Raw genomic sequence first — 13,628 nt, forward strand, 5'->3', positions numbered from 1 at the left:
AAGGATACTCCACATTCTCTTCAATAAGATTTGGGATGAGGAACAAGTACCAACAGACTGGAAAAAAGGACTTTTGATCAAAATACCAAAGAAAGGCGACCTCAGCAACTGTGATAACTACAGGGGCATCACTCTTCTCTCAATACCGGGGAAAGTCTTCAACAGAGTATTGTTAAACAGGATGAAGGACTGCGTAGACGCCCAACTTCGTGACCAACAGGCAGGATTCCGTTAGGATAGATCGTGTACAGACCAAATCGCAACTCTACGGATGACTGTGGAACAATCGCTTGAATAGAATTCACCACTCTACATCAACTTCATTGACTACGAAGAAGCATTTGATAGCGTGGACAGAACAACACTATGGAAACTTCTTCGACACTACGGCGTGCCTCAGAAGATAGTCAATATCATACAGAGTTCATATGATGGATTACACTGCAAAATCGTGCATGGAGGACAGTTGACAAAGTCGTTCGAATTGAAGACCGGTGTTAGGCAAGGTTGCTTACTCTCACCCTTTCTCTTTCTCCTGGTGATCGACTGGATCATGAAGATATCAACATCTGAAGGGAAGCACGGGATACAATGGACATCTAGGATGCAGTTGGACGATCTAGACTTCGCAGATGATCTGGCCCTTCTATCCCAAACGCAACAACAAATGCAGGAGAAGACGAACAGTGTGGCAGCAGCCTCAGCAGCAGTAGGTCTCAATATACACAAAGGGAAAAGCAGGATTCTCCGAAACAACACAGCATGCACCAATCCAATCACAATTGACGGAGAAGATTTCGAAGATGTAAAAACCTTTACATATTTGGGCAGCATCATTGATGAACAGGGTGGATCTGATGCAGATGTGAAGGCGCGGATCGGCAAAGCAAGAGCAGCATATTTACAACTGAGAAACATCTGGAACTCAAAGCAACTGTCAACCAACACCAATGTCAGGATTTTCAATACAAATGTCACAACAGTTCTACTCTGTGGAGCGGAAACCTGGACAACTACGAAAGCCATCATCCAGAAAATACAGGTGTTTATTAACAGTTGTCTACGCAAAATACTTCAGATCCGTTGGCCGGACACTATTAGCAACAACGTACTGTGGGAGAGAACAAACCAGATCCCACCGGAGGAAGAAGCGCTGGAAGTGGATAGGACACACATTGAGGAAAGCACCCAACTGCGTCACAAGACAAGCCCTCATATGGAATCCTCAAGACCAAAGGAAAAGAGGAAGACCAAAGAACACATTACGCCGAGAAATGGAAATAGACATGAGAAAAATGAACAAGAATTGGATGGAACTAGAAAAGAAGGCCCAGGACAGAGTGGGTTGCAGAATGTTGGTCGGCGGCCTATGCTCCATTGGGAGTAACAGGCGTAAGTAAGTAAACCAAAACGTGGCATCAGTGCTTTAAGTCACTAACTTCTAGTCTGAGTCATGCAGACTACATGGTTGAGGTCCGCGTGACTATCGTAACCAATGGTTGGAGACTCTTGGTGATATGGCTCAGAATCGATCACAATGGCGTCGGTGTATACACTCTCTGTCTTCGCTTAAACTGAGATTAAAATCGCTCCATATCTTTCTTTCTATGAACTAATTCTTTCTTCCTGTACTATATCCTTATTGCAATCTTCCTTTTATATATTTCCACCTCTGAATTAACTACTTCTATGAATCCGGTGTCCATCTTGTTGTGTTAATGAGGTATGGCAACTTGGACCGATGCATATATGTGCCTGGTCCTATGTTGTAGCTGACTGACTGACTGTTCATGCGATTGAATAAGCTTCACACTGGTAAACGAGACGCTGTTCAACGTCCGTTCACTTTTTACAGCTTCAGCAACACGCAAACATAAATTATAGATTTAGGTATCTGAAGATTGAATTCCATCAATTTGTTGGAAATTCTCTCTGGTTTTTTTCTTCTAAATAACTGAATCACTATAAAATAGCACATTATTCTTAAATTTATAAACCGTTGAAATATTTTTGAAAGAGATGAAATCAGTTTACGGAATAGAGAAGTACTTAGAAATTTACATGCAAATGAAAATTAAATTAATCCGAAATGTAGTCGCTACTGAGTTCGGTTACTTCAAACTCACACTCGTTGACTATTCGAATGAGTAAACAAGGACTCAGAAACTGGATTTTCATTGAAACTCGTGTGTATGCTGGATGCGTCTGTAGTATTCGTCGACACAGCTTCCGGCTCCTGCCAGAACAAACTCATACTGGTCCCACATTAAGTTGCTTATGCCGTTTCAAAAAAGTAATTAAGGATCGAGTATAGTTGGCCAGTGCAGTAGGGGATTTTATCAATTCAGTAGGCATATCAAAACTAATCACACACTATGGGCACTTTATAACACCAAACAGATAAGATTAGACTTTCCGTCAAGAGTTTACTCTGATAACTGCCTATTTGAAGCACAAAGAGAAACTTTGGCTTGGAAATCCTCGATATCAGTTGAAAAATGGAGACAAATGAAATATAACAGTCATCGATGTCGACGATCAGTTGGTGTCACCCCTCCCGAAGCTCGTATATCAATCATAACTACTCTAACGTAAGTTTGTGCCTTACTAAAAGGTCTATTCGGCGTTGACTCGAAAAAAGTCGTATTCAGGAAGGAATTAGTCAGGGACTTAGAGAAAAGTTCGCATAGTAGTAATGGATGCCAAAAGCACAGTAGGAAAGGTCAATAGAGAATTCACATGTAAACTAACTGTATACTTATCATAAGAGTTTCGAAAAACCTCTAAAGCTTACAGATAAATTATGAAGTTCACAAAACAGTCACATTGTTTTTTTGTGTGGATTTTAATAGATCTACATATCTGACGGCTAGGAAGCCTTGAATACCCTTCAAATAGTAATCTGTGCACCATGCACTTCCCTATGCATTAGAATACAATTAGGTTTAGTTACTTCTACATGTTGAAAGTAATCATTGTTGAGTATCATATACATTTAAATTACTATTAAATGGGAATAAAGTCATTTCAATTAATTGAGAAATCGTAATAAGTGAAATAATTATGTATGCGTGAAACAATGTAAACATTTTAATCTAAAATTGGATATACAAAATAAGAATGAAAATGAATTTTTTGATTAATAAGAAAATACAATTTAAGAAATTACGTATTAAATCTCATTGATAAAAACAATTAACATTATGGTTTAATAATGATGAGAGTTACAAACTAGTATTATAGACGATAAAGGAATAAACAAATCATTTGCAAACATGAAATTTAGATAAATATCACTGATTCCAAATATTGACCTCACCATCAACATTGATAAAATGTTATGCAAGACATAACAATATATTCATTTTAAAATATTTACTGTTCAACCAACCAATTTGTATTCTGGATCATATTATAACGACAAAACAACATTAGGAAAGAGTGCTAGTATATGGTAAGTGTATTTTATATCGTTGTAAGTGTACACAAAAAATGCATAAAGAAGTAATTCGTATTATACTTTTCATGGAATCATTTCGGTTGAAGTTCTACTGATCATATTTGAAATCCTTATATTTTGTCGAAGAGCTGGAATGTGATAAGTAGTTGAATTGTCTAAACTGTATGATGAATAAAATTGTGGTAACTTTCTATGAGAGTTAACTTCCAACCTTTCTTCAAAAGACTGTAAATGTGTATGACGAAAGAAGCATGGATTTGTACAACGATTAGTTTTCTTTGTTGATTTATTCACTTTACGTAAAGTACCGTTTACATTACTACTATCACCATTCATACCATGAGCAACTGTTTGACCTGGTTTATTACACGGTGTTATGAAGACCTTTGTATAAGGATTTTTCCCTGATTTAGGCTTGAAGTATTGATCATCAATATCCAAGGCACCATCAGACTCATCAGATATTGAGCGAGGACTACGTACCGAATGGTCGATTGGGCCTGATTTTGGAATATAATGCAAGGAGTATCGTGGCATAGAGTAGGTAGATGAGAATCTAAAAGTAGACTGAGTTACGTCATCCTTCGAAAAAGATAACGGCAGTTGACTCATAGCAAATAACGACTCTCGACTGGCAACCTGGCGTGTCTTGTTCATATTTGAAGTGTTGAAGCGTTTTAAATGATGAAACGAATACATAGAAATAATCTACAAAAAGGAAACAGAAATACATGGAATTCAAAAGTACATTTTCTTACCAAGCACTGAGGTATTTGTACCAGAACAAATAATTTAAAAAATAAGGATTGTAACCGAGCTGAATGTAGTGGTCTTCCTATTACTAATTTACCACTTAGCCACAAGATAAAGTACACAGAAGAGGATGAGGGACGTAATTATTTAGTTGTCAAACTCACTGAACATTTATATCCCTCGTCTCCTCAGCTTGAATCGACTTAGATGAACAGATGTGAGTTGAAGGACATTAGACTGAATTCACCATAAACCTAGTTCTCATTACCATAAGTAATTATTATTGCATAAATGAATATTTTAATTGACCAAAAATCATAGACCGGCAATCTATGCACCTAGATCCAAAATACTTATAGGCAGATGCTTTATTATACTCAGGTTTCGTTAGCTGGCGGTCAATTAAAATGAATATATTCATAAATGTATATAGAACTGTGATATCCGAGTTGGATTAGTAAATTGCTATACACGATTTTCTAATTCTATAAACATTTCTGAAGCAATTCGTCCGACTTTGTAGATGATCTCGAAAGGAATATCTGAATAATAACCTCGATAACTACCTAAAGGTGAATATAAATCAGCCAACAGCCTTATTTTTGATCAGCTGAGTTATTTAGAAGAGATGAAGATTTTACATTATTTCAAGTGAAAAGATAGTTTTTAAGTGGATGAAAGAACAACTGACTAAGTGAATACTGGGAAAAAATTACAAACGATAGAAATAATTGGAGACAATTTAATCGAAATTAGGAATTTACCATGGCAGTCAAAGTAAAATGGGATGAAAATATAGGATTAATTAACTTCAGAATAAATGCTGCAGAGAAGATTGCTTATCAAGCGACAAGGTTCGTCACCTTATGTGAAACGAACTGCGACAAAGGCTTACTTTAGAAGCAAGCCAATCGGAATCGAGGACGCAATTTCTAGGTCTTTGCGTAGAATTTAAATATTGAGGATGTACCTATGGTGAACCATTACTTATTAATTCCCTTTTCACCTAATCACCTTACTTTGATCACGAATGTATTTTCTTGGGGGTGCTTATTCACTCATTATATATTGTAAGTTTTCCAGATTTGTATCCATATACCACTTCACTTAACCATACATTTTAAAAATTATGTAAACTTCTTAAATCTCCTATCATCGTTAGGGCAGATATCTTATCGATTTTCAAATTATAGATCATTACCGATATCCCCCCTCTTTATGATTTCCATGTCTATCTTTAAATAACCATGTTCATGCTTATTCATATATATATATAACTCCGCCTGAAGTCCCTCCGGGGGCTACTACCGGTCCCAAGCCCGGATAAAGGAGGAGGGTTGGGCATGGGGTTAGCGTCCCTATCCCGTAGAAAACTAACTTGCTAAAAAAACGCTAACCAGAAAAAATTATTCAAACCTTTTAAACTCTGCCCTGGGAGTCAGAAGGTCTTCATTTAGAAGAACTATGACGCCTCATGATGAAAGCCGAATTCCTTCGGAAGTTACGAGGCCGATGCCCCTTCTGACAATGTGGGACACCGGGAGAGCCTTCCAAATTGCTGCAGAAATGAGGAGATACAACCTAGAGGTGCTTGGGATCAGTGAAACACATTGGACGCAAGTTGGACAACAACGACTAGCTTCAGGGGAGCTTCTGTTATACTCCGGCCATGAAGAAGAAAATGCTCCACATACACAAGGAGTTGCATTGATGCTGTCCAAACAAGCACAAAACGCACTTATAGGATGGGAATCTCATGGACCAAGGATCATCAAAGCCTCCTTCAAAACAAAGAAAGAGGGCATTTCAATAAACATCATCCAATGCTATGCGCCTACCAACGACTACAATGAAGAAGCTAAAGATCAATTCTACAATAGGCTGCAGTCAATCATCGAGAAGTGCCCAACAAAGGACCTGACCATTCTGATGGGAGATTTCAATGCCAAGGTTGTAACGGACAACACTAGATATGAAGACATCATGAGACGACACGGACTGGGAGAAAGGGACGAAAATGGTGATAGATTTGCAAACCTATGTGCCTTCAATAAACTGGTCATAGGCGGCACCATATTCCCACATAAACACATACACAAAACCACATGGACTTCACCGGATAACACCACGCTAAACCAAATCGACCATATTTGCATCAACAAAACGTTCAGGAGGATTATAGAGGACGTGGGAACCAAGAGAGGAGCTGATATAGCATCAGATCATCACTTGCTGGTCGCCAAGATGAAATTGAAACTCAAGAAGCACTGGACAATGGGGCGGACAATATCACAAAAGTTCAATACGGCCTTTCTTCACGATACTAACAAACTCAACAAATTCAAGATAGTCCTCAGCAACAAGTTCCAGGCCTTTCATGATCTACTCAATGGGGAAGGAACTACTGTGGAGAGCAACTGGAAGAGGATCAAAGAAGCAATCACCTCAACATGTCATGAGGTCCTGGGTCACGAGAAGCACCATCACAAGGAATGGATCACTGTTGATACACTGGATATGATTCAAGAAAGAAGGAACAAGAAAGCAGCAATCAATACCAGTCGAACAAGAGCAGAAAAAGCCAAGACACAAGCTGAATACACAGAAGTAAACAAACAAGTGAAGAGGAGCATCAGAACCGACAAACGTAAATATGTGGAAGATTTAGCGATGACGGCGGAAAAGTCTGCAAGAGAACGAAACATGAGACAACTGTATGACACGACAAAGAAACTCTCTGGAAATCGCCGCAAACCAGAACGACCAATGAAAAGCAAGGAAGGCGAGGTAATCACCAACATTGAAGAGCAACAAAACAGGTGGGTAGAACACTTCAAAGAACACTTGGATCGACCAGCTCCACTGAACCCACCCAACATCGAAGCAGCACCCACGGACCTCCCAATCAATGTTGGCCCACCAACAATTGCAGAAATCAGCAAGGCCATCAGACAAATCAAGAGTGGCAAAGCAGCAGGACCGGACAACATTCCAGCAGAGGCACTAAAAGCAGACGTAGTGGCAACTGCAAGGATACTCCACATTCTCTTCAATAAGATTTGGGATGAGGAACAAGTACCAACAGACTGGAAAAAAGGACTTTTGATCAAAATACCAAAGAAAGGCGACCTCAGCAACTGTGATAACTACAGGGGCATCACTCTTCTCTCAATACCGGGGAAAGTCTTCAACAGAGTATTGTTAAACAGGATGAAGGACTGCGTAGACGCCCAACTTCGTGACCAACAGGCAGGATTCCGTTAGGATAGATCGTGTACAGACCAAATCGCAACTCTACGGATGACTGTGGAACAATCGCTTGAATAGAATTCACCACTCTACATCAACTTCATTGACTACGAAGAAGCATTTGATAGCGTGGACAGAACAACACTATGGAAACTTCTTCGACACTACGGCGTGCCTCAGAAGATAGTCAATATCATACAGAGTTCATATGATGGATTACACTGCAAAATCGTGCATGGAGGACAGTTGACAAAGTCGTTCGAATTGAAGACCGGTGTTAGGCAAGGTTGCTTACTCTCACCCTTTCTCTTTCTCCTGGTGATCGACTGGATCATGAAGACATCAACATCTGAAGGGAAGCACGGGATACAATGGACATCTAGGATGCAGTTGGACGATCTAGACTTCGCAGATGATCTGGCCCTTCTATCCCAAACGCAACAACAAATGCAGGAGAAGACGAACAGTGTGGCAGCAGCAGTAGGTCTCAATATACACAAAGGGAAAAGCAGGATTCTCCGAAACAACACAGCATGCACCAATCCAATCACAATTGACGGAGAAGATTTCGAAGATGTAAAAACCTTTACATATTTGGGCAGCATCATTGATGAACAGGGTGGATCTGATGCAGATGTGAAGGCGCGGATCGGCAAAGCAAGAGCAGCATATTTACAACTGAGGAACATCTGGAACTCAAAGCAACTGTCAACCAACACCAATGTCAGGATTTTCAATACAAATGTCACAACAGTTCTACTCTGTGGAGCGGAAACCTGGACAACTACGAAAGCCATCATCCAGAAAATACAGGTGTTTATTAACAGTTGTCTACGCAAAATACTTCAGATCCGTTGGCCGGACACTATTAGCAACAACGTACTGTGGGAGAGAACAAACCAGATCCCACCGGAGGAAGAAGCGCTGGAAGTGGATAGGACACACATTGAGGAAAGCACCCAACTGCGTCACAAGACAAGCCCTCATATGGAATCCTCAAGACCAAAGGAAAAGAGGAAGACCAAAGAACACATTACGCCGAGAAATGGAAATAGACATGAGAAAAATGAACAAGAATTGGATGGAACTAGAAAAGAAGGCCCAGGACAGAGTGGGTTGCAGAATGTTGGTCGGCGGCCTATGCTCCATTGGGAGTAACAGGCGTAAGTAAGTAAGTAAGTAATATATATAGCACTGATAATTATTTGAAATTTCGCAGTCATCGATGTTTATCATCCAATAGTATGTCAAATTTCAATATATGATCGTAAACAAGTTGATGAGAACCTCCGTAGTGAAAAAAGTTCCCAATACTCTGTGTCAGTGGTTGTTCTGGCTTTATTCAAATATCAAAAATTAAATTTCCATGCTACAATGAAATCGATAAGTGCTGGTGTAAATACCAAATTTCGTAATAATCTTTCTGCACATAGTTCACCAAATGATTAACCTACATATCTTCGATATTGACCAAACTCCATACAAATCAAACACATAAAAGGATGGCTGGTATATAAGGCAATAAGGATTAAGTCTGAAAAAGATGTATTGGTCATAAGCTGATAATGATGACCTACAAAACACACAACTGGCTATCATTTATGAATTGAATGATAACTAATCATGTTTGTACTGTGTGAAATATTTTGCATACATGAATGTTATATATTTTAAATATAAAACGACTTCTTCCTAGTGATTTTTTGTTTCGTCTTTTGATAATACGACTGGGGGTAGGGAGGGTCCGCTCTCCCATTCGAAATGCTCTCACATAGCCACCCGTACACAGCCACTGCCAGGGAAGTCCTCACTGCCTTCTAGCGGCATTACCGATGTTTACGAAATTGAGAGGAAGTAAAGGGAATATTCTGCGCTTTAACCGGGTCGGTCGACACGGAGGATCTACCAAGGGGAGTTGGAAAACCCTGATTCCAAAACAATGGTGTAAATGGGCCCCAGGATTCTGAGGCAATAAACGGCGTATGGACCCATTGTTGGTTCTTGGTTACCATGAGACTGCATCTCTTAACGTTGTTTCACTAACTTTTGGATTAAACCTCTAGGTCAAGAGCTCGGAGAGTGGCTCCTGTAGCAAACCACCTGTTTCGGTTTCGGCGCCTGGGCAATATTTCAGTCCTTTACACAAATCTAATGATGAAGTGTGATGCATGTATATTTGATGCCTCCTTGTACAAATGTTTATGTGCTTAAATAAGTAAACTTTTTATAAACATTCACTAAGAGTTTTCCTGAGTCAGTAATTCAGACTTGTGAATAGTTGTTACTCAGCCACACTACTCTTATCAAGCGCAACAAACATTGGCTCATACAGTTTTCTTCGGTTATAACAATCATTACTAAACAACTCAATTAGTCTGTGACATAACATTTACATAATGTTAACAGTAGAAGCAGAAAAATTATAGTTTAGTTTAAAGAGAACTAAACGCTAGGTTGTTGTAGTGCAGGAGAACGCTATCAATGCATTATGAAAGTCGGTCAGTCAAAAGCAACAAAAAGAATTGGTACAAATTTGTATTGATATAAATTTCCACAGTGAGATGTAATTGTTAAGATGAATATTATAGTAGCAGAAGTAGTATTATTAGTGATGGTAAAAAGAATTACATTTAAAGAATGTGATCACAGAAGAAAGAATAAATCCTCGGAATTCAAAGTTTAAGATATTTTTAGAAGGTTATTGTTCAGATTTCTATCAAAGGGTATGGATTTACTAACATAGATAGACTAACAGTCACTAGCTTTATGGAATGATTTCGCGGCTTGGTTTGACGGTCCTTAGCTTCTCTACCACTTACTATTACACAAGCTCGTAGAGGCAGGCGGTAGCTAAATGTATGTAGTAAATCTCTCAGTCGATGAAGGTTCACCACCTAATCAACCGATTGAATAACCTTCCCTAGTATTCAGAGTTTGACTTCAATATTACTAACTCAATGGTCCTATCAAATGTCAACAATGTTTTAAAAGACACATGTGATAAGATACTAGTAAAATTTGAATGAATAAATTGAGTGAGGAAAAACGAGGTACGAGAAGAAACTCGTAATAGCTAACGGAAGCATTCTGAGGAAAATACATAATAAATCACATGAAGTGTTCGTATATGGCAAGTTTGCATCGTGTTTATATGATTACTTAAGTATATTATCTATCTTCTGATTAGACATAAAGAGATTTGTGAGAACAGTAAAAAGCATTTATCTGATACATTATTCTAAGTGATTGACTCAGTAAAAAAAAACAGTCTGGCAGTCATACAACAAGAGCGGACACTGAGTAAATCTACCTTTATTTGTTGCAACTTACAACAGGTCAGTCTTTGTAATGAATATATTTCTCAACTACCAAGGACAGATTTATACAACTCGTCTTTGAGTTATATAAATGATTTACACGACAGTGATAGAAATTGGCTATCTAAAATAAGACAAATTATGGTTGAATCCCCGAACAGCAAACGACGCTACTTCATGATATATTCTTCACCTAAAATTCCTAACTAACATACATTTACAGTAAATAAGAAAAGAGAGTCAAATTACTGGACAACGCATAATAAACTGGATGTTTATGCACTAAAAAGGTCAAAGCATTATTAACGAGAAGTAAAGGGGATATAAACAAATATAGTAATGTAAAGTTATATTGTGATCAATCAGTTACAAAATGAGCAAATCGTAGAGCAAGGTTTTACTAGTTAATGAATTCAACTTTAAGCTATAGGATACCAGGTTTGAACCCCTCACTAGATCTTTTTCACTTTAACCAGTTGACTTATATCATTATCTTTAAAATGAGTAAATATAATCCAAATAACTGACTTCATATCTGGTTACTAGGTTGGATCATTACGGATAGTTTAGAGAGATTCATTTGGAAATACAAAAGCAATAAATTTTAATCTACATCATACATAATCACAATCTGAGTTACTGCATAAAATCACTCTAACTCAGTCACCAGGTGCACTAAGTATGAACTACACTCAATTTATTAGGGGGATTTTACCATTCAATTCTTTAAACTGAATTCGACGGAGCAGGATTTGAACCTAAAATTTAGTGGACAAAAGTCGGAAGATTCCAAAACTATGTCATTTCATCACAAAACTATTCAAATTACTAAACATTTTAAAAGAACACTTCCGACTGATTCAATTTCTCAGTTTAGCTATTATCATATGTTTTTCTAAACAGTCATTCAAGTTTGGATAGTGTAATAAGAGGACGAAAATCATTGCACTATTCAAATTTATCAAATGGACTAAATGTTTCAAAGTGATTGAAATATCTTAGCAATTTTTAACCGATGCATAAATATGCAAATACACTTTGTATTTATGTAACATTGTTTCAATAGTATTTATACAAATTTTTCTTTATCCTTATTTTAATGTTTACATACATTCTCTTCTTTTCAGTGAGTATTTTACATAATGATAGTTGATTTTCCAAATTATAAAAATTTACTCAATGTTATCAGAAAGGGGTTTTGTGGAGAGTATAATAACTTAATAATTGAATTCAAGAGTCAATCAAAGCAAGACCACCATGGCAAACCTGAGAGCACCTGACGGCTGTTTTGTTCTAGTGTGAGGCTCTTCAGCAGTGCGCACGCATGATCCTGCTCACAGGACTCGAAACTATAGTTAACGGTCAATTTTGATTAATTAATATCTATAATAAAGTAAACTGAAGTTTAGCCAATAAATCATAAACAATACATGATGGATAAGAAATATCAAACTTTCTTATGAAAATAAATAAATCAAAATTAACTATTATCGTATTATTTAAGTAAATTATACAATAATTAAAAGTCCATAAATGCTACTACTATTACTACTACTTACTAATAGGTCTGGTGTCAGTGACTGTAATAATGTTGCACTAGATAAATATGATGATAAGTCATCGAAATTATTAGACAGTAAATCTTTTTCACAAAATTTCAATATTGCCAAAGCTGCATAAAACAAAGCAGATTCTTCATATAGAAAATATAAATCCCATATTCGTATACATGTTTCTAATGGAAGTATTCGACTTGATGAATAATTTGATAAAGAATAAATTAGAAAAAAAAGAAATCAAATTCTCAATAATAAACAATTATTATAATTTCATTGAGATCATGAACCGATCAATGTTAGAACACTATTAAAAACATGGAAGCACTGTACAGACGTTTCGTCCTATTATGGGCTCCTCAGCAGTGTGAATCCACGATCATGTATGCAGGACTCTAACCCAGAACTTTCAGTCTCAAGCGAATGTCCTCCCTCTAGACCAACTCTACACTGGATTTATCTAAGACTTCTTATCGATTGACAATGGTATATTTGGATTATGAGTATTCGGTAAAACGCATTATATGGTTAGAACACTTTTTCATATGAGGTCTACTCTAAACATTTGCTTACCTACGCATACATATGCTGTAGGGGTATATTTGGAAGGGAAAAAACCCACATTATTTGTGGTTAAACAGCGTGATTTCTTTTATGTTGTTGTAGAAAATGTATCGTGCGATGAAAAACAACTAATAGATTACTTAAATTACTTATTACGTGATACAATTTGTTTATTTACTCATTTGAATACGTAAACGTTAGTAAACAAAGGCACCAAAACAAATTTGCACCACACAATAAGACAGTCAAATTGTGAAGAGATTGATAAAGGAAGGTGAATATAATAACATAAAAGAATAAATAAATATAAATAGATGAATGAGAGTAGAAAGAAATAACGATGATAGAAGCAGTACAGTGATACAATAATTACACAAAAAAGGCTAATTCAATGAGCATAAGTAAGAAAGAAAACATGGGTTTTAATAATATAAATATATATTTGTAAAGTCCAGTTGATAGAAAGTCGAATTGATGAAGTTTTGTGTAAGCGAATGAGATCGAACAGTATTTTTCAAAAATGCTCAATATAAACTTAGTGTCTAGCGTTTTCAAGCATTTATTAAAAGTAAGTTTTGAGTATAAGTGTATGATTCTTACTGGAGACTTTATTTCAGTTCTCTAAAACTATCTGTATAATACCGGAAAAGTGCCCGGAAATGCATGAAACTTCACACACAATGAACATTGAATAACTCATGTACTACAATTGCACGGGAATGTATTCTA

General features: G+C 37.0%; 1 protein-coding gene across 1 annotated transcript in view; it reads right to left on the bottom strand.

The window, feature by feature from the left end:
* Positions 1-2,989: 2,989 nt before the first annotated feature.
* MS3_00005624 (uncharacterized protein) overlaps positions 2,990-13,628 on the bottom strand; it is a 35,101-nt gene continuing 24,462 nt past the window's right edge. The window contains exons 12-13 of the mRNA XM_012944582.3: positions 12,339-12,531; positions 2,990-4,168 (exon numbers count right to left, since the gene is read on the bottom strand). Coding sequence (XP_012800036.3) covers positions 3,524-4,168; positions 12,339-12,531 — 838 coding nt within the window. The 3' untranslated portion in view covers positions 2,990-3,523. The remainder of the gene's footprint in view (positions 4,169-12,338; positions 12,532-13,628) is intronic.

The sequence above is a fragment of the Schistosoma haematobium genome, chromosome 3 (genome assembly GCF_000699445.3).
Source record: "Schistosoma haematobium chromosome 3, whole genome shotgun sequence".
Lineage (NCBI taxonomy): Eukaryota > Metazoa > Platyhelminthes > Trematoda > Strigeidida > Schistosomatidae > Schistosoma > Schistosoma haematobium.